Consider the following 23,705-nt stretch of genomic DNA (forward strand, 5'->3'; position numbering starts at 1 on the left):
AAAACGCATGTCAATCTTTTATGCCCAAAGATAACAAAAGTATCCTCGAAGTGATACCTTTATTGGCTAACCAGAAAAAAATATATATATTTGCGAGCTTTCAGAGCACAGGGGCTCCTTCACGCAGGTTTACAAATGAATAAGACAAGAGCATAACATTTAAGAGATATTACAGCAGGACATTTGTTCATGAGGCGGAAGGGGTGATGCCTCCTAAAGATAAGCCAAGGAAATCAAATTAGGGATTTTGTTACAAATGGAGAGGCAGTGGAAATATTCACTTAATTATCTGGAGTCTGTCTGGTGGAGGTGTGAATTGTATCCATGTAGTCAGTCATAAATCCAGGTGTTAAATTGAGTCCTATTGTCAAAGAATTGAACATCCTTATTAGTTTGAATTCCCAAATTCTTCTCTGTCGTCCTTAAAATGACCTTTCAATATTAAGACTTTTAAATCGGTCATACAGTGTCCAGGTCCAGAGAAGTGTTTTCCCACAGGCCTGTCCAGTTTATTCCTGAATGTGTGTTTGTAGATTCATTTTTGTTTATACAGTTAGGTCCATATATATTTGGACAGAGACAACATTTTTCTAATTTTGGTTCTAGACATTACCACAATGAATTTTAAACAAAACAATTCAGATGCAGTTGAAGTTCAGACTTTCAGCTTTCATTTGAGGGTATCCACATTAAAATTGGATGAAGGGTTTAGGAGTTTCAGCTCCTTAACATGTGCCACCCTGTTTTTAAAGGGACCAAAAGTAATTGGACAATTGACTCCAAGGCTATTTCATGGACAGGTGTGGGCAATCCCTTCGTTATGTCATTCTCAATTAAGCAGATAAAAGGCCTGGAGTTGATTTGAGGTGTGGTGCTTGCATTTGGCAGGTTTTGCTGTGAAGTAAACATGCGGTCAAAGGAGCTCTCCATGCAGGTGAAACAAGCCATCCTTAAGCTGCAAAAACAGAAAAAAAACATCCGAGAAATTGCTACAATATTAGGAGTGGCAAAATCTACAGTTTGGTACATCCTGAGAAAGAAAGAAAGCACTGGTGAACTCATCAATGCAAAAAGCCATGGGCGCCCACGGAAGACAACAGTGGTGGATGATCGCAGAATAATCTCCATGGTGAAGAGAAACCCCTTCACAACAGCCAACCAAGTGAACAACACTCTCCAGGAGGTAGGCGTATCAATATCCAAATCTACCATAAAGAGAAGACTGCATGAAAGTAAATACAGAGGGTTCACTGCACGGTGCAAGCCACTCATGAGCATCAAGAATAAAAAGGCTAGACTGGACTTTGCTAAAAAACATCTAAAAAGCCAGCACAGTTCTGGAAGAACATTCTTTGGACAGATGAAACCAAGATCAACCTCTACCAGAATGATGGAAAGAGAAAAGTATGGCGAAGGCGTGGTACAGCTCATGATCCAAAGCATACCACATCATCTGTAAAACACGGCGGAGGCAGTGTGATGGCTTGGGCATGCATGGCTGCCAGTGGCACTGGGTCACTAGTGTTGATGATGTGACACAGGACAGAAGCAGCCGAATGAATTCTGATGTATTCAGAGCCATACTGTATGCTCAGATCCAGCCAAATGCAGCCAAACTGATTGGTCGTCGTTTCATACTACAGATGGACAATGACCCAAAACATAAAGCCAAAGCAACCCAGGAGTTCATTAAAGCAAAGAAGTGGAATATTCTTGAATGGCCAAGTCAGTCACCTGATCTCAACCCAATTGACCATGCATTTCACATGTTAAAGACTAAACTTCAGACAGAAAGGCCCACAAAACAAACAACAACTGAAAACCACCGCAGTGAAGGCCTGGCAGAGCATCAAAAAGGAGGAAACACAGCGTCTGGTGATGTCCATGAGTTCAAGACTTCAGGCAGTCATTGCCAACAAAGGGTTTTCAACCAAGTACTAGAAATGAACATTTTATTTACAATTATTTAATCTGTCCAATTACTTGTAGTCCCTTTAAAAACAGGGTGGCACATGTTAAGGAGCTGAAACGCCTAAACCCTTCATCCAATTTTAATGTGGATACCCTCAAATGAAAGCTGAAAGTCTGAACTTCAACTGCATCTGAATTGTTTTGTTTAAAATTGATTGTGGTAATGTCTAGAACCAAAATTAGAAAAATGTTGTCTCTGTCCAAATATATATGGACCTAACTGTAGTTTCCCCAATATAGAAACCTCCAGGGCACCTGGTACATTGTATCATGTACACCACATTGGAGGATGTACATGAAAAGACATCCATGATTTTATATATATATTTTTTATGATTTTAACACTGATTTGTGTTTTGTATGCGGACTGTATTTGTTGGTAATATGTGGGTAAAATTCTTGCAGTTTTTATTGTTACATAGGAGTGTGCCCGTCACTGATGGTGATGAGAGGACACTTCTGACAAGGAGATTACTTATGTTAGGGGATTGTTTGTAGGAGAGAAGTGATGGTTCTGGGAATATTTCTTTGTTTTATTATTTATTATTATAGCGCCATTTATTCCATGGTGCTTTACATGTGAAAAAAGGGGTATACATACAAAAACCAATTACAATGATCTTTAACAAAACGTGACGGTGACTGGTTCCTTTTGAAGGTTTCCACGGTAGGCAAGAGTCTGATATGTTGGGGTAGAGAGTTCCAGAGTAGGGGGGATGCACGGACGAAATCTTGTATGCAATTGTGGGAAGAGGAGACAGAAGTAGAGCAGGAGATCTTGTGAGGATCGGAGGTTGCTTGCAGGTATGTACCGGGAGACTAGGTCACAGATACATGGAGGAGACAGGTGGTGGATGGCTTTGTATGCCGTGGTTAGGGCTTTGAACTGGAGTCTCTGGGCAATGGAGAACCAGTGAAGGGATTGACAGAGAAGAGAGGCCAAGGAATAGCGGGGGGACAGGTGGATTAGTCGGGCAGCAGAGTTTAGGATAGATTGAAGTGGTGCGAGAGTTTTGGAAGGGAGGCCACAGTGCTGGAGGTTGCAGTAGTCGAAGCGGGAGATGAGGCTGTGCACTAGTGTTTTTGCAGATTCGTGGTTGAGGAATGTGCGGATCCAGGAGATATTTTTGAGTTGGTGATCGGCAGGAAGTAGAAAAGGCTTGGATATGTGGTTTGAAGGACAGATTAGAGTCCAGGGTTCCCCCAAGGCAGCGAGCTTTTGGGAGTGGGGAGAGTGAACAGCCATTGATGTTGATAGATGGGTCAGATGCCGGGGGATGAATGAGAAGGTGGAAAGATGATTAATTCTGTTTTATCCATGTTAAATTTTAGAAATCCAGCAGAGAAGAAGGATGAGATAACGGACAGACATTTTGGGATTTTGGTTAGTAGGGAGGAGATATCGGGTCCAGAGAGGTAGATCTGTGTGTCATCCGCATAGAAGTGATACTGAAAGCCGTGAGACTCTATGAGCTGTCCCAGGCCAAAGGTGTAGAAAAAAGCAGGGGTCCTAGGACTGAACCTTGGCGGACACCGACAGATAGGGGGGCGAGATGATGAGGTGGTGTGTGAGTGGGAGACGTTGAATGTCCGGTCTGTTAGATATGAGGAGATCCAAGATAGGGCCAAGTCTGTGATGATGAGCGAGTCTGTAATAAGAGGGAATGGTCCACTGTGTCGAAGTCAGATGACAGGTCTAGGAAGAGGAGGACAGGGTAGTGTCCCTTGGATTTGACTTTTAGTAGATCGTTGGTGAATTTAGTCAGGGCAGTTTCAGTAGAATTGTGCGGGCGGAGTTTGTGGTCTCTGTGGAATATGGGTTGGAGATCAGCATTCATTTTCCTTAGGATGTTCACGTGGGGGTTGTATGTATATATTAGACCCATATTTAAAAATGTTTTGGTTGTGGTATTAGTTTAGACCTCCAGTGAATGTATACCTTACTACCTTAGACCATCATGCCAGCAGTCTTTACTCCCAGGACTATTCTAGGCCATCAGAGATGCTAGCATCACCTACCCTAGACCATCAGGGAAGCAAGCATTAAAGACAACCTGTAAGGCTATTCATTCAGAGAAAACATCCTTAAGATAGGGTGTCATGGCCTAGTCATGTGATTCATGCTCCATTTTTGTCTTTTCTAGATGTGGGAAATGAAGCAGAAGGCAGTGTGAATGCAGAGTACGGGAGGGTTCACTTTGATGACTTGGTCCCGTCTCCAACCTCAGAGAAAGCTTTCCTTGCTCAGATTCATGCCAGAAAACCAACATACAACCATAATTCTTCTTCAGCTGCTGGAAATATTCGTGCCGATATGTATGTATCTGTTATCAGTCAAGCCATTGTTTTTTTATATTTAGTAGTTTTTGGATGTATTCCTTCTGCTTCCCAGCTCATTTACTGAACAACATGCCCATAGACTACTAAAAGTTTATTTTTTAGCATTTGTTAGGCATGTAGAATATGTTTGTACAGCTGGAAAGAAAAAAAAACAGCCCCCTGCACCTTTTAAATGCTGCCCCCGTGCACCTTCATACAGTAACATGTAAAATGTAAAAGATGAATATATAAATATATATCTTTAACTTTTGCCCTTTTAGAGATCATTTCATCTTCAGCTTGCTTAACTGTTCACAATAACAGTAATTTTGACCAGGGGTGCCCAAACTTTTACATGTCACTCTATGCATCTGCCCTGCACTTTTATATGCAGCCCCCCTGCACCTTTATATGCACATTGTATTCTGTATGGTGGTATCCCCCCTCCCCCTCTGTGTTGCTGGGGGGGTGGGCGCTATAAATCAAGCTCTTGTAATCTGGGTTCACCTAAAGTTTACAAGGGTCACCTGTTAACCATTGCCATAGGTCATTATTTAAAAGAGTTATCCAGCCTTCTATAATTAATAGCTTAAGCAGCCCCCCCTTGGTCCTTATGATTAGAATGGAGGGTCCAAATATCTGCACCCCCTCTATGCAGCAGTTTGAAGAGACTGCAGATTCTTCCACAGTGGTTTATATTTGCCTGCGCTGTATTTTTTTTAGCGGCTGTTTAGGATATTTCAGCATTGTTCTATTAGTGAGTGTTACAACGCTGCAAGATTTTGAAAGGCTGCTTTAAAAAAAAATTTTGAGCAGCATCCTCTTCAAATAATTGGTCAGAGAGAGCGCTGATTAGTTTATCATTAATGCTTTTGCTAAAACAGGACAGGAAGGTACAGTTGAAACCAGAAGTTTACATACACTATATGAAAAGACACATATGCATGTTTTTCTCAATATCTGACATGAAATCAGAATAAACCTTTCCCGTTTTAGGTCAGTTAGGATTACCATAATTTTTAGTATTTGCCAAATGCCAGAATAATGAGAGAGAGAGAGAGAATGTTTTAAGGCATTTTTATTACTTACTACAAAGTCAAAAGTTTACATACACTAAGATTACTATGCCTTTTAAACAATTCTGGACTGCCCATATGATGATGTCATGTGTTTGGAAGCTTCCGATAGTTTTTTTGGAAACATCTGCGTTAATTAGAGACACATGTGGATGTATTTTAATGCACACCTGAAACACACTGCTTCTTTGTGTAGCATCAAGGGAAAGTCTAAAGAAATCAGCCAAGATATCAGGAAGAGAATTGTGAACTTGCACAAGTCTGGCTCATCCTTGGGTACAATTTCAAGATTCCTGAAGGTGCTTTGTTTATCTGTACAAACAATTATACGCAAGTACAAACAAGATGGGAATGTCCAGCCATCATACCGCTCAGGACGAAGATGGGGTCTTTGTCCCAGAGATGAATGTGCTTTGGTCCGACCTGTGCATATCAACCCAAGTACAAAAGTAAAAGACCTTGTGAAGATGATGGCAGAATCTGGTAAGATTGTGTCAATAACCACAGTGAAACGAGTACTGTATCAACATGGGCTGAAAGGTCACTCTGACAGGAAAAAGCAATTACTTCAAAAGAAACATTAAAAAGTCAGATTAATGTTTGCAAATGCACACAGGAACAAAGACCTTAATTTTTGGAGACATGTCCTGTGGTTTGATGAAACTAAAATTGAACTTTTTGGGCATAAAGACCATAATTAAGTTTGGAGGAAAAAGGGAGAAACTTGGAAGCCTAAAAACACCATCCCAACTGTGAAACACGGGGGTGGCAGCATCATGTTGTGGGGTTGTTTTGCTGCAGGAGGGACTAGTGCACTTCACAAAATAGATGGCATCATGAGAAAAGAAGATTATGTAGCAATACTGGAGCAACATCTCAAGACATCAGCCAGGAAGTTAAAGCTTTGGCAGAAATGGCCTTTCCAAATGGACAGTGACCCGAAGCATACTGCCAAAATGGTAGCAAAGTGGCTTAAGGATAACAAAGTCAATGTTTTGGAGTGGCCATCACAAAGCCCTGATCTCAATCCTATTGAAAATTTATGGGCAAAGCTGAAAAGGCAGGTGCGAGCAAGGCGACCTATGAACCTGGATCACTTATACCAGTTTTGTCAGGAGAAATGGGCCCCAATTCTAATCCAACCAACTATTGTGAGAAGCTTGTGGAAGGATATCCCAAACTTTTGACCCAAGTCATTCAGTTTAAGGGCAATGGTACCAAATACTAATGAAATGTATGTAAACTTTTGACTTTGCAGTAAGTAATAAAAATGCCTTAAACCATTCTCTCTCTCTCATTATTTTGGCATTTGGCAAATATTAAAAATTATGGTAATCCTAATTGACCTAAAACGGGAAAGGTTTATTCTGATTTCATGTCCGATATTGAGAAAAACATGCATATGTGTCTTTTCATATAGTGTATGTAAACTTCTGGTTTCAACTGTATGTGATTGTTTAAGTATTCTGTTTAGGATTAAAACTGGCAGATTTTTTAAGGAAGCTGAAACTACTTCTTCTTATTTTTTTAAACATTTTTGCAGAGTCCCTGAAGATGCATATAACCGTCACGATGATGAAACTTATGAGAATGACTCTGTGCGCCAACTTGAAAATGAGCTGAAAATGGAAGAATATCTGAAACAAAAGCTGCAGGATGAAGCCTACCAGGTAAACAGAACTGTGCTGCTACCTCAAGAAACACATTGGTCTAAACAAGTGATGACTAAGAATTTTCCCTACAAATGACCCAAGCATAATTTACGCAAAATAGTTCTCATTCATATAAGAATCTGAGCCAGACAAGTGGAGAACAACCAAAATCTTGAGCGTTAAATGAGCTACTTAGAAGATTGAGTTTAAAGTGGGCATTTCTCACTCTGGAGGGATCACTGGGATCACTGATATCCATGCATTAGATACAAAGCCTTGAAAAATTATTCATACCCCATGAACTTTTGCACTTTTTTCCACGCTACACCCGCAAAGTTAAATATATTTCATTGACATTTTATGTGATACCAACACAAAGTAGCAAGTATTTGTGAAGTGTAAAGGAAATGATGCATGGTTTTCTAATTATTTTAAAAATTTAAATCTCCTCCCTGAGTCAATAATTTGTAGGACCAACTTTCACTGCAATTACTGTTGCAAGTCGTTCGGGTATGTATCTACCAGCTTAGCACATCTATAGGCTGAAAATATTGCCCATTATTTGCAATCTAGCTCAGTGAGACTGGATTGAGAGCGTCTGTAAAAAGCAATTTTCAAGTCTTGGCACTGATTCTCAATGATATTTAGGTCTGGACTTTGACTGGACCATTCACACACATGAATATGCTTTGTTCTAAACCAGGGGTGAGGAACCTCCAGCCCAAGGGCTTTAAACGATGTCCTTCTCTCCGAGTGGGTCCTGCTGATCCTTTAATTCTTTCTCACATTGAGAACTACTGAATGCTGCAGTGCATGTAATGAAGGATTACGTCCAGATGCTGGCCAGTGTCAGCATCAGGACCTACTTTGTGGGCTTATTTGGTCTACTCTGTGCTTTTATACCTACTGATGAAGACTGCAGCCCAAGTGTATTCTATATCATGTATATGCTGCAGCCCCTGTGTAATGTATAAGGTGCAGCCCAGTGTATCCTATGATATGATGAGTCTTGGTGTCTCCTATGTGTTGTATATACAGCAGTCTTGGTGTCTCCTATGTGGTGTATACAATAGTCTCACTTTATCTATGTGAAGTATACCCAGCAGCCTCAAAGTAAGCTGTGATGTATAAACTATGTGATGTATACTGCAGACCTCACGCTGCTTGAGTTGTATAATTGTAACTTGAGCAATGATGAATTTCCCACTGTGAGCAGACCTGCAGTGTGATAAACGTGTGTTCGGAATATCTTACTGCTGAGATCAAGTCTTTACAAAACTTATCGCAAAGAGTTGACTGCACTCCAAACTGACACAAACCTGGAAACGACTGTGCAAGTAGCAACATCATCAATACCACTTAACATTACACACCTCCCCAAAGTGAAGCAGTTCCAGCCATCACATTAGGGGTGAGTTAATTAATTGCCTGACCAAATATAGGAGGATAAATTTCAAGTTGATAATTTTGTATGATGATTGTATAAATATCCAAATGGTCCTTGGCAGAAAAAAAGATTCCCCTAGCCTGATCTAAACCATTCCATTGTAGCTCTGGCGGTATGTTAAGGGACGTTGCCCTGCTGGAAGGTGAACCTACGCCCCAGTCGCAAGTCATTTTTTTCAGCCTCAAACAGGTTTTCCTCCATTATTGCCCTATATTTAGCTCCATCCATCTTCGCATCAACTTTGACCAGTTTCCTTGTTCCTGCTTAAGAAATCCATCCCTACAGCATGATGCTGCCACCACCATGTTTGACAGTGGGGATGGTGTTTTCATGGTGATGTGCAGCATTAGTTTTCTGCAAACAGGACTAATTATTACTTGCTTTCAAAAATGTATTTTTTCTTGCTACTCTTCCATAAAGACCAGATTTCTGGAGTATGTGACTAATTGTTGTCCTCTGGACAGATTCTCCCACCTGAGCTGTGGATCTCTGCAGCTCCTCCAGAGAGACCATGGGCCTCTTGACTGCTTCTCTAATTAGTGCTCTTCTTGCTTGGGATGACCATTAACCTCTTTCTGGCCTGGGGCGTATTAGTACGCTGCAGGCCATCACCCCCGGTTCAGTGAGGGCTCCGGCGGTGAGCCCGCACAGAACCGGGCACATGTCAGCTGATTATTACAGCTGACATGTGCCCGCAACAGCGGCGGGTGGAATCGCGATCCACCCGCGGCTGTTAACCAGTTAAATGCCGCTGTCAATCTCTGACAGCGCCGCGCCGGAAGCACGTCACTTACCCCGCCCATCGGTGACCCCGTCACGTGATCGCAGGTCACTGATGGGTGGGCATGACAACCCTGGGTCTGCAGCAGACCCCAGTGGTTGTCATGTAAAGATCGCTACGAGCGCCACCTAGTGGTCGGCGCTCATTGCACAGGAGCATTTCTGATACATAGAGGTGATCTGTTCATCACCTCTATGTAGCAGAGGCGATCAGACAGTTGCTGCTTCTAGTCTCCTACGGAGACTATTGAAGCAAGCAAAAAGTGTAAAAAAAAATGTTTTTAAAAAACTAAAAAAAAATATAAAAGTTTAAATCACCCCCTTTTGCCCCATTCAAAATAAAATAATAAAAAATAAACCCCACATACACATATTTGATATCGCCGTGTTCAGAATCGCCCGATCTATCAATATAAAAAAATAATTAATCCGATTGGTAAACGGCGTTTGGAATTTTTTCTTGTTACGCCAGAATTACGTTTTTTTGGTTGACGCAACATTGCAATAAAATGCAATAACGGGTGATCAAAACATCGTATCTACCCCAAAATAGTATCAATAAAAACGTGAGCCTGGCTCAGAAAAATAAGCCCTCATCCGGCCCCAGATCCTAAAAAATGGAGACGCTACGGTCTGGGAATATGGCGCCATATTTTTTTTTTTTTTTTTTTTAGCAAATTTGGATTTTTTTTTTCACCACTTAAATAAAAAAGAACCTATACATGTTTGGTGTCTACGAACTCGTAATGACCTGGAGAAGATTAATGGCAGGTCAGTTTTAGCATCCAGTGAACGTGGAAAGAAAAAAAAAAAAACACTGTGGAATTGCATTTTTTTTGCAATTTCACTGCACTTGTGCCGCACTTGTAATTTTTTTCCTGTTTTCCAGTACATGATATGGTAAAACTAGTAATGGCGTTTAAAAGTACAACTCGTCCCGCAAAAAATAAGACCTCACATGGCTTTATTGTCCAAAAAATAAAAACGCTATGGCTCTGGGAACAAGGGGAGCAGAAAACGAGAATGCAAAAAACGCAAAATCCCAAGGTCGTAAAGGGGTTAAGGTTGACGGACATATCTTGGTAGGTTTGCAGTTTTGCCATACTCCTTCCATTTTTGGATTAGATTGAACAGTGCTCCATGAGCTGTTCAGATCTTTAGCTATTTTTTTTATAACCTAATGTTACATGCAGGCCGCTAGGTTCAAATAGGGCGAGATGGGTTTCATGAATTCTTTGGAATCCTGGGGCAACCGTTACTCTGGGCGACCATAGGCTGCAGCTTCTCTCAGGCACACGATAGATTCAATTTCTGACCTGACACATCTGACGAGTCTTTTTCAACAGTTTAACAGTTTAATTTAATCTGAAGCACGGCCAGTGCAATTCAGGGATATTACAGCAACAATCTTCATTACAGTACAGTCTGAGTTTCTTGAGCAACCGGCTCCAGTAACAATAGTTTCTTCACAAGGTACAGTATTACAGTCTCTTCAGTAGCATAATTCAGCATAGATTAGATTTCTTAGCACCACACTTCTATTCATACACAACCACAGGCTTTTCCTTCACAAGGACACAATAGTATACAGCATTATTTATCCTGCATGGAGATGGAGGGTGAGAGGGTTTGATGAGGGAGATGATCCCTGTGACAGATCCAGAGGAAACTCCACCTTTCTCTTTGGCTTCAGCCAAACTACAATAACAATTTCCCCACAATCCCCCTGGGGCTCTGCTACAATACTCCCTCTCCTGTGACTGTGTTAACCCCTCTAGTTGCTGGATGCTTCTGAAGCGAAACACTTCCTGTCTCCTGTGCTTGTGTTATTTGTAACAGTTGCTGGATGCTTTGGAAGCAACAGCACTACTTCTGCATGTCACACTAACCTTCCTTTACTCTTCTCCACAACTTTATCCCTGACCTGTCTGCTATGTTCCTTGGTTTTCATGATGCTGTTTGATTCCTAATGTTCTCGAACAAACCTTTGAGGCTGTCACAGAACAGCTGTAGTTATACTGATAATAAATTACACACAAGTGGACTCAATTTCCTAATGATGGGACTTCTGGAGGCAATTGGTCACTCAGATTTTTATTTAGGGGTGTTAGACTACAGGGTGCTGAATACAAATGCACATCACAATTTTAAGATTTAGATTTTTAAAGAAATTGGAAAACCATGTATCATTTACACTTCACAAATACTTGCCACACTGTGTTGATATATTACATAAAATACATTTAAGTTTGTAGATGAAGCGTGAAAGCATGTGAAAAAGTTCAGGGGTTAAAATACTTTTTCAAGGCACTGTATATTGATTTCAATGAGTGCCATATATTGCTCCACTTTTGTTTATTTGCACCTGCTGAGAGGATCTGAGTTGTGGGAGGTTTTGAGAGCCATCTGCAACCAGTTAGTTGCAGTAGATCCAATTGAGCATAAGACTTCTCAGAGCTAGTGATGGAGCAGGGAGCCAAGGGCCAGTGTTTAACTGTATCCTTATCATTAAAACACAGATACAATTAAAAGAAGTGAGTGCCGGCCATCCAGGCGGACCCCATTTCCAGTCACATCCACTGTGATGATAATAATAATAATCTTTTTACTTATATAGCGCCAGCATATTCTGCAGCGCTTTACAATTCAGACAATTTACAGACATTATGGGCACTGTCCCCATTGGGGCTCACAATCTAGATTCCCTATTAGTATGTCTTTGGAGTGTGGGAGGAAACCGGAGAACCCGGAGGAAACCCACGCAAACATGGGGAGAACATACAAACTCCTTGCAGATGTTGTCCTTGGTGGGATTTGAACCCAGGACCCCAGCACTGTAAGGCTGCACTGCTAACCACTGAGCCACCGCGCTGCCCTCAGTGATGCCCCATATGCGCTTCAGATTACATCTGCCAATAATCTACACCAAACAGTATTTTGATGCTGACAGTGCAGATCATCGGCCGAAAAAATCTAACAAAGGCGATCAGTGGTTTGGACTATTACAGATGTTAGTCAGCCAAAACGAACGAGTATCAATTGCCATTTCCATCAACTTTTTATCTAATGTGTATGAGTACCCTTAGAACACCATTAATACTTATGCCCTCGTAGATTGTGAGCCCTCGCGGGCAGGGTCCTCGCTCCTCCTGTACCAGTCGCTGTCACATTGTGTTCAAGATTATTGTAATTGTTCTTGTATTATACCCCCTTTTTCACATGTAAAGCGCCATGGAATAAATGGCGCTATAATAATAAATAATAATAATAATAATGTCCTCATCTGACTCTTTTCTCCTGTAGGTCAGTTTGCAGGGCTGAATGCACTGTTCTCTTTCCTTCCCCTCAGAAGTGAGTATTTTCCACTATAGCACTATTTTTTTTATTAATCAGTTGAGGGGAAGCCATAGTCCAAAACTCATCTGCCTGATTATGTAATGAATGAAATAACTTATGAGGCTTGTTTTATGTAGTTAATGTGTATATTGAATGGCTGCGAGGACTCATGGAGGAATATGGCGTCATCTGAACAGCAGAGGGCACTCAATGCCTAGTGAGCAAAGCACTGCTCGCAACGAAAGACACTTAAAAAATAAAATACACAGAAATAAATCTATTGCAAATATCAATTGTGGCACAATCTGCATAATTCACATGCAGATTTTTTTTCATGGATTTTACTCCAGTTTCTCTATTGATTTAACCAAACTCAATGAAAGATAAAATCCTCAGTGTGAATTCACATGCTTGGATGTTAAATTTGCAGAACTTTACACTGCAGATTCTTTTTGCACAGGTTGTAGATGAGTTTTCATAAAGACTCATTCACCCTGCTGGTACTGAAAAAAAAAACTAACACAGCAGAGTTTCCATACGGAAAATCTGGACATATAATCTATTGCGTGTAAAACCCATGTTAACATACCCTAAGCAGCCCTAACATTACAAAGTTTAGTATGAAGATAGAATGGTTCCTTATCAGCCATTATATCAAAAATTTGGTCCCGATTCATCAAAACTGACATTTTTCACACTGGTCTTCAGTGGCATTGCTAGGGTCCTAAAAGATCATGGGCCCAAGCCCCAAAGTATGCATTTTCCCCATACAACCTCCCCGCCACTTAAAAGCGGATCTATACATATATAATTACAGTATACCACTGTTGCGAACGTAAAATACACTATACGAAGACCAATATTACCAAAATTACTACTATACAAGGCCAAAATAATACTGCTACACAATGCCCATTATCACTACACAGTGAGTACATAGTATTATAATATGCCTCTACTTAACACACACTGTACAAAGACCAATAATACCGCCATACATATACCACTGCAAGACTGAAATGCATTAAGCAGTTACTAAATTAAAGGGAAAAAAACGCTATTGAAAAGACTAATATTACCACCATACGGTGACCATATAATGGCGGATACCAGTCCTGCCAACCATATTACAGAGATTACAGTACAGATATATACAGTATAGGGACTTACAGCTGACGTGCTTTATGATGGAGTCATTTACTTTTCTCGTCTTTTTAATTTGGTCCAGACTCGCATAACAGTTTCTTCCAGTCAGTACTCGTCTGCAGAGATTACAAGAAAGACACATCTGACTTCTCACATTTCCAGCACGATCCCCATCTATTCCCAACCTTCACAACCTCCCCATCCTGGCTGCTCTTCTGGCGTGGAACAGTAACCCCAATACTTCAAATATTTCATTACTATGATTATCCCTCCACAAATTAGTGCTCCAAAGACAAAGGGCCAGATAGAGGCAGCCTATAAAATAATAATGTCCCATAGAAAGTAGTATAATATGATGGCCTCCACAGCTTCCTATGCACTGTATGATGGTCCCCACAGCTCCCTACACTCTGTATGATGGTCCCCACAGCTCACTATAACCGATATGATGTCCCTTACAACTACCTATATCCTGTATAATGGCCCCTGTTGCCCCATATATATTGTATGATGGCCCTTGTAGTGCCATATATACTGTATGATGGCCCCCATACACCCTTGTAAACTATATTAAGACCCCCACCGCTCCCTATATACTGTATAATGCCCCACACAGACCCTTATACACTATATTATGTCACCCACTTCCCATTATATATAGTATGATGACCCCCCCCCCATGGCCCCTTTTATATATAGTATGATGGCACCCACAGCACCTTATGTATGGTATGATGACCCCAAGGCACCTTATCTACCTTTATCTATAGTATGATGGCCCCACTGCTCCATATATACAGTGTATAATATGATGGCACCCACAGCCCCTTATCTATAGCATGAAGGCACACACAGCCTCTTATATATAGTATGATGGCACCTATAGTGGCACCTACAGCCCCTTATATATAATGTGATGGCCCCACAGTCCCTTAGCTATAGCATGATGGCCCCCACAGCTCCTTATCTATAGCATGATGGCCCACAGCCCCTTATATACACTGCTCAAAAAAATAAAGATAACACTTAAACAGAATATAACTCCAAGTAATAACTGGCAATTATCAAGACTCACTCAATAAAGGAGTGTTTCTGCAGGTGGGGACCACAGACCACATCTCAGTACCAATGCTTTCTGGCTGATATTTTGGTCCCTTTTGAATGTTGGTTGTGCTTTCACACTCGTGGTAGCATGAGACGGACTCTACAACCCACAGAAGTTGTTCAGGTAGTGCAGCTCATCCAGGATGGCACATCAATGCGAGCTGTGGCAAGAAGGTTTGCTGTGTCTGTCAGCGTAGTGTCCAGAAGCTGGAGGCGCTACCAGGAGACAGGCCAGTACACCAGGAGAAGTGGAGGGGCCGTAGGAGGAGGGCAACAACCCAGCAGCAGGACCACTACCTCTGCCTTTGTGCAAGGATGAACAGGAGGAGCACTACCAGAGCCCTGCAAAATGACCTCCATTTGTACAAATGTGCATGTGTCTGCACGAACAGTTAGAAACCGACTCCATGAGGGTGGTATGAGGGCCCGACGTCCACAGATGGGGGTTGTGTTCACAGCCCAACACCGTGCAGGACGCTTGCAATTTGCCACAGAACACCAGTATTGGCAAAGTCGCCACTGGCGCCCTGTGCTCTTCACAGATGAAAGCAGGTTCACACTGAGCACATGTGACAGACGTGACAGAGTCTGCTGACGCCTTGGAGAGCGATCTGCTGCCTGCAACATCCTTCAGCATGACCGGTTTGGCAGTGGGTCAGTAATGGTGTGGGGTGGCATTTCTTTGGAGGGCCGCACAGTCCTCCATGTGCTCGCCAGAGGTAGCCTGACTGCCATTAGGTACCGAGGTGAGATCCTCAGACCCCTTGTGAGACCATATGCTGGTGCGGTTGGCCCTGGGTTCCTCCTAATGCAGGGCAATGACAGACCTCATGTGGCTGGAGTGTGTCAGCAGTTCCTGCAAGATGAAGGCATTGAAGCTATGGACTGGCCCGCCCGTTCCCCAGACCTGAATCCGATTGAGCACATCTGGGACATCATGTCTCGCTCCATCCACCAACGTCACGTTGCACCACAGACCGTCCAGGAGTTGGCGGATGCTTTAGTCCAGGTCTGGGAGGAGATCCCACAGGAGACCATCCGCAACCTCATCAGGAGCATGCCAGGCGTTGTAGGCAAGTCATACAGGCACGTAGAGGACACACACAATACTGAGCCTCATTTTGACTTGTTTTAAGGACATTACATCAAAGTTGGATCAGCCTGTAGTGTGTTTTTCCACTTTAATTTTGGGGGTGACTCCAAACCCAGGCCTCCATTGGTTAATAAATTTGATTTCCATTGATGATTTTTGTGTGATTTTGTTGTCAGCACATTCAACTTTGTACGGAACAAAGTATTCAATGAGAATATTTCATTCATTCAGATCTAGGATGTGTTATTTGAGTGTTCCCTTTATTTTTTTGAGCAGTTGTAAGGTAGCGGTATTGATCATGTTGGGGGGCACTCACTTCACCGGGTCAATTAAAGCACACATGCAACGTTTTCCAGTAAACTAAAGTCCAGCAGTTTATTACACGTCATAAACGGCTTATCACATAGTCCATCTCAGTGGCTCGCAGGAATGTTACACATGTAATGTCCTAGAGCCTTTCAGTGGCAGCTATGACCGCTTGGCTTCAGATACAGACTTCAGCAAGGTACAGCATCAATGTCCATATAAAGAACCATTTTTATCTTTGCCGGGTCTTAGCTGCTTCTCTCAGCTCTGTTCTGCCACAGCTGTGGCTTTAAGGCTCCCCAGCCGTGGTCTCCAAGCCACGTGCCTTCCAGGGCTACTGGGTCCCAAACACAGGGATCTAGCCTCTTGCCTCACCAGGCCTCTCCAACTTGTTTCAAAACCACCCGGATTTTTATCTTTCTGTGCACACAGGACCTGTGATGATGTCAGTCATGTGATCAGTCACCTGAGGGGAGGTACATGGTCAGCCAGAACACACCCCCTGGACATTTTAGCAATGCAGTAAGGCGCTGCATTACATATCCCCCCCCCCTCTGTTCAAACTTGTGGGGTTGAACACATAATATACACAATCACATTATAACCCACGGTTCACACAGAGACCATGTACTTGACAATTGCGCCGCTCAGCCCCTGGAACATTAGTCCTCAACATTAGCCCATTCCTTGGGGACCTACCATCTGTCATTGTCACTAAGTTCGTCAAGTCACATTTCCGAGTCATAACCTTGTCAGACCTCCCCCGCTCCCAGCGGTCAGTTGTAACCTTGTCAGACTTCCCCTCTCCCAGCGGTCAGTACAGCAGTGTGACTCACTTGCCCTTGTATCTAAAGGTCCGGTCCGACTCCGTACGGTCTCGTACTCTATTGGGTCGTTTGTATGGGCCTCTCAGACCTGAGTTACTGGAGGTCTCACTACCTCTAAACCCACGCCCACTATCCTCAGGACATCTTGAAAGGACTCTAACTTCTACTGTAGCCATTCTATTATTTGGAGGGCCCTTTCTCTGTCTGGTCTCACAATTTATAGACGGCTGCCATTTTCTGATGCTCAGGCGATGCTGTCCTTCCACTCGCCGTCTGGCAAGATTCAACTGTTCTACCTCTCGCAGGTAGGTCACTCAGTACTCCATTGGCATGCATATATATGCAAGATTTTCTTCCGTTCCTACAGCGGAGAATGACACCATGCCGTCTTCATCTGGTATCCAGTCCTGACGATCATGTGGACTGCTTACTTTCATCACACCAGACTTCTTTACCATCATTTGCATGGCTTGGCCATTTCTCCCAATGAGCTTTCTTACCAGAGCATGAGGCACCCGGATGACTTGTTTCCGCAGACTGAGCTTTTCTCATAAGCTCCAGATGTCTAATGGCTTGTTCCGTCTTCAACCGGACAAACCGCTTCATGCGAACACATCGCCAGTGCATGTCACTTAGGATAGCCACCCTCTTCACTGTGACTTTGGTTGTGGACAGGACCACCAGCTGTTTAGCTTCTGAGGTCGAGTACACCATACAGGCACCCACGGCCTTCTTAAACGCTTCATGCACGGACTCGTTGGTGCATTTTTCTCTCAAATCTTCAGGTACATCTATGAGGCACTTGTACCGAGAAGTTTGTCTCACCAGTGGTCTCCAAACGACCATCTGGCTCAGGTTTCAGGGACAACTGACTTTCAGCTTCTTCACCCTGTATGCTTCCCCTGAGCTGACTCACAGCTATGAACTTAAGAATTCTCCTCAGGTCCACCTTCTCATGGTATAAAGGATTAAGCGCACCTTGTTTGCCCTTTTCCTTCTCCAAGGCGGCCTCGTTCACTGCTTGGTACTTTGCCAGGCGACCTTTGAGCTCGAAAACTTCTTCCTCTAGCTCAGCTACTCGCCTCTCAGCAGCCCATCTCTGAAGCTCTTCCTGTTTCAACTGCTCCTTTATCAGTAGAGTTCTCTCAGACCTCTCTGTCTCCAATGCGCCCTCTCGGCTCTCGACAGCCAGTCTCTCAAGCTTCTCTTGCTTCAAATGGGCTTGTAGCGTCTCTTTGAACTCCTTGATCTCGGCTCTTACATCCACCGAATCATCCAAGCTCGCATTATTCGAGGTGGTATTTACTTCATACCTCCCCTCTCCAGTGGCAAACTCCTGACCCTGGTCTGTGGCTTCTCTGATAGACTCCTCCAACTTTTTCCGTTCAGCCTCCATCCTGCAGATTCTATCCTTAAGGCACGTCTCTGCCCTCTGGAGATCATCACAGAACGTCTGCAGCTCCATCACCTGAGCTTCCAGTCCCAGGATCTTTCTGCGGAGATCATCATTCTCATCATGGGTGTCCTGTAGAGTGGTCTCAATCACTTGGCGCATGTGCTTTACATCAGCCTTATCATCTTCTAGTTTTTTCTTAACCTTGAGGAGATCCTCCTAGTCTCTCTTGGTTTGTTGCAGTTCCCTATTGAATTTTTCACGCATCTTTTCTGCCTCCCGGTCGTGACCAGACACTTTATCTTTTAATGCCCCTTTCAGGGCGGATAGCTCCCGGTCTCGCTGGTACAGAAAGTCCTCCAGCCGCCCCTTCTCCTGCATTAGAGGCTTTACTTGGTCCTGGAATTGCTGCAGCTCCCTCATGAGTTCACCATGCTCCTTCTTGGATTCACACAGCTCCCGGTTGAACTTCATCCTGCAGCGCCTCCTTCTCAAGCTTCAACTGCAAAACCTCCTCCTTGGTTTTTCGGAGGTCCTCCTTACTTTCCTGGAACATTTCCTTCCATTGGTTGATTTCCTCGCTGCTTTCCTCCAGTTCTTGGTCATGATTGGCCACTTCCTCTTTCAGGGCTGTCGGATCCTGATCCTTTTGTCTCAGTAGATCATCCTTCTTGTAACGAATCTGCTAAACTGCATCCAACTCTTCCACCTGATCTTCATTGTTGTCTGATACTGTACCGGAGGTTGCTGCTGGCAACGTCACCTCCTCTTCCCTCCTGATCTCCTCTGCTTCTAAAGGAGGATCCACACTCGGAATAAAGGCACACAGCATTGCATTTTCTTTATCTGCCCTTTCAGCAAAGGCTACAGGAGCAACTTTTTTGTGACCCTTGCGCCTTCGACGACGAGAGGGGGACTTTCTCACCTCGTTAAACTCCTCCTGACTGAACTCTTTCTACTTTCGTAGTATCTCCGTCAGTTGTGGGGTCTGTGTCACTCCCCCTGGTGTTCTGGACTAACAAGTCACCTCCCACTTTGACGCAAACCCCTTCTACTGGAGCTACCCAGTTATCAACGGTCGAATTGTCATTTTTAGGCGGTACCAACACACGACTAGTAACCAACTTTGGTATTCTATGCTCCACCCCCTTTTGAGACTCCACCCCCTCTAGGACAACCACACCTGTAGGGGGTACTTTAACAAAAAAAAAAGCAATAGTCTTAGAACTCAGTTCACAACATCTCTTACTACCTCCCTGGGCACTCTGGGATAGTACCGGCGCCACAGGAGAACTCAAGGAATGGTCCGCTGCCACCATTCTGTAAGGTGCCAACAGCTCCTGCCATTCATGCACCAAGTCCTGTTGTCGTTTCTCAAATACCTGCTGTTGTTTTTCAAATACCTGCTGCAGGCACTTTAATCACTTAACAGCTTCAGTCTCATTTGCTGCTCCCTTCACAGCCATCTTTATCAGCTCCTGCATTTCCTCAGGATACTCTATTTTGTTGAAGAGCATTTGCAGCCGGTCATCTAACCCCTTCTCCATTCCGTCTGGGGATTCTGCTCACACCACTCTCCCCAGAAAAATTTTCGTAGCCCCACCAAGCCACAGCAAACCAGGTTTGAGTGCAACGACAATTTTCGTAACCCCGCTGAGTTACAGCCAGATGCTTTAATCTTCGTGGCCCCGCTGAGCCACAGCAAACCAGGTTTGAGTCCGACGACAATTTTTGTAACCCTGCTGAGTTACAGCCAGATGCTTTAATCTTTATGACCCCACCGAGCCACAGCAAGATGCTTGCATCCACGTTCGTCGTCCTGTGCTGTTACCCCTAGCAACCAGACTGCAGTTGCCCCCATTCTCCACCAATTGTAAGGTAGTGGTATTGATCAAGTTGGGGGGCACTCACTTCACCAGGTCAATTAAAGCACACATGCAACGTTTTCAAGTAAACTAAAGTCCAGCAGTTTATTACACATCATAAACGGCTTATAACATAGTCCATCTCAGTGGCTGGCAGGAATGTTACACATGAAATGTCCTAGAGCCTTTCAGTGGCAGCTATGCCCGCTTGGCTTCAGATACAAGCTTCAGCAAGGTACAGCATCAATGTCCATATAAAGAACCATTTTTACCTTTGCCGGGTCTTAGCTTCTTCTCTCAGCTCTGTTCTGCCACAGCTGTGACTTTAAGGCTCCCCAGCCATGGTCTCCAAGCCACGTGCCTTCCAGGGCTACTGGGTCCCAAACACAGGGATCTAGCCTCTTGCCTCACCAGGCCTCTCCAACTTGTTTCAAAACCATGCGGATTTATATCTTTCTGTGCACACAGGACCTGTGATGATGTCAGTCATGTGATCAGTCACCTGAGGGGAGGTACATGGTCAGCCAGAACACACCCCCTGGACATTTTAGCAATGCAGCAAGGCGCTGCATTACATAGTGTATAATATGATGGCTCCCACAACCGGATAATATAAAAAAAAAGAAAGAAAGATCATACTCGCCTAATCCTGATTCCCAGCACCGCAGCGCCCATCTCCTCTCCAATTATGGGTCTGCAGAGTGTCAGAATTCAATGACGTCATTGCGCCACCTACATGAGTACGGCGATCAGGGCCTGACTGGGACCAAATAGCAGCCCAGTACACAATATAGATACCTCACACACAAGTATCACGCACACAATACAGATACCTCACACACAAGTATCACGCACACACTACAGATACCTCACACACAAGTATCACACTCCTCCCCGCACACACTACAGATACCCCACACGCAAGTATCACACACACACTACAGATACCTCACACACAAGTATCACACACACACTACAGATACCTCACACACAAGTATCACACTCCTCCCCGCACACACTACAGATACCCCACACACAAGTATCACACACACACTACAGATACCTCACACACAAGTATCACGCACACACTACAGATACCTCACACACAAGTATCACACACACACACTACAGATACCTCACACACAAGTATCACACACACACACACTACAGATACCTCACACACAAGTATCACACACACACACACTACAGATACCTCACACACAAGTATCACACACACACACACTACCTCACACACAAGTAACACACACACACACTACCTCACACACAAGTATCACACACACACACTACCTCACACACAAGTATCACACACACACACACACACACTACAGATACCCCACACACAAGTATCACCCACAAGTATCACACACACACACTACAGATACCTCACACACAAGTATCACACACACACACACACTACAGATACCTCACACACAAGTATCACACACACACACACTACAGATACCTCACACACAAGTATCACACACACTACAGATACCTCACACACAAGTATCACACACACACACACACACACACACTACAGATACCTCACACACAAGTATCACACACACACACACACTACAGATACCTCACACACAAGTATCACACACACACTACAGATACCTCACACACAAGTATCACACACACACTAGATACCTCACACACAAGTATCACACACACACTACAGATACCTCACACACAAGTATCACACACACACTACAGATACCTCACACACAAGTATCACACACACACTACAGATACCTCACACACAAGTATCACACACACTACAGATACCTCACACACAAGTATCACACACACTACAGATACCTCACACACAAGTATCACACACACACTACAGATACCTCACACACAAGTATCACACACACACACACACCTCGCACACAAGTATCACACACACACTACCTCACACACAAGTATCACACACACACTACAGATACCTCACACACAAGTATCACACACACACACACACACTACAGATACCTCACACACAAGTATCACACACACACACACACACACACACACACACTACAGATACCTCACACACAAGTATCACACACACACACACACTACAGATACCTCACACACAAGTATCACACACACACACACTACAGATACCTCACACACAAGTATCACACACACACACTACAGATACCTCACACACAAGTATCACACACACACTACAGATACCTCACACACAAGTATCACACACACACACTACAGATACCTCACACACAAGTATCTCACACACAAGTATCACACACACACACACACCTCGCACACAAGTATCACACACACACTACCTCACACACAAGTATCACACACACACTACAGATACCTCACACACAAGTATCACACACACACACACACACTACAGATACCTCACACACAAGTATCACACACACACACACACACACTACAGATACCTCACACACAAGTATCACACACACACACACACTACAGATACCTCACACACAAGTATCACACACACACACTACAGATACCTCACACACAAGTATCACACACACACACACTACAGATACCTCACACACAAGTATCACACACACACTACAGATACCTCACACACAAGTATCACACACACACACTACAGATACCTCACACACACACTACAGATACCTCACACACAAGTATCACACACACACACACACTACAGATACCTCACACACAAGTATCACACACACACACACACACACTACAGATACCTCACACACAAGTATCACACACACACACACTACAGATACCTCACAGACAAGTATCACACACACACACACTACAGATACCTCACACACAAGTATCACACACACACACTACAGATACCTCACACACAAGTATCACCCACAAGTATCACACACAAACTACAGATACCTCACACACAAGTATCACACACACACACTACAGATACCTCACACACAAGTATCACACACACACACTACAGATACCTCACACAAGTATCACACACACACACACTACAGATACCTCACACACAAGTATCACACACACACACACACACTACAGATAGCTCACACACAAGTATCACACACACACACACTACAGATACCACACACACACACACTACAGATACCTCACACACAAGTATCACACACACACACACTACCTCACACACAAGTAACACACACACACACTACCTCACACACAAGTATCACACACACACACTACCTCACACACAAGTATCACACACACATACTACCTCACACACAAGTATCACACACACACACTACCTCACACACAAGTATCACACACACACACACATACAGATACCTCACACACAAGTATCACACACACACACACACTACAGATACCTCACACACAAGT

General features: G+C 43.6%; 1 protein-coding gene across 36 annotated transcripts in view; it reads left to right on the top strand.

Moving 5' to 3' along the window:
• DTNA (dystrobrevin alpha) overlaps positions 1-23,705 on the top strand; it is a 303,097-nt gene that overhangs the window by 267,941 nt on the left and 11,451 nt on the right. For 25 of the 36 annotated variants that reach the window (XM_073679246.1, XM_073679234.1, XM_073679228.1 and 22 more), the window contains 2 exons: positions 4,116-4,287; positions 6,910-7,036. In XM_073679246.1, coding sequence (XP_073535347.1) covers positions 4,116-4,287; positions 6,910-7,036 — 299 coding nt within the window. Of the gene's footprint in view, positions 1-4,115; positions 4,288-6,909; positions 7,037-12,548; positions 12,597-23,705 lie in introns of all 36 variants that reach the window. The other 11 variants (XM_073679237.1, XM_073679261.1, XM_073679229.1 and 8 more) reach the window with 1 other exon arrangement.

The sequence above is a fragment of the Phyllobates terribilis genome, unplaced genomic scaffold, assembly GCF_046119375.1.
Source record: "Phyllobates terribilis strain yellow unplaced genomic scaffold, ASM4611937v1 Scaffold_4__5_contigs__length_816908805, whole genome shotgun sequence".
NCBI lineage: Eukaryota > Metazoa > Chordata > Amphibia > Anura > Dendrobatidae > Phyllobates > Phyllobates terribilis.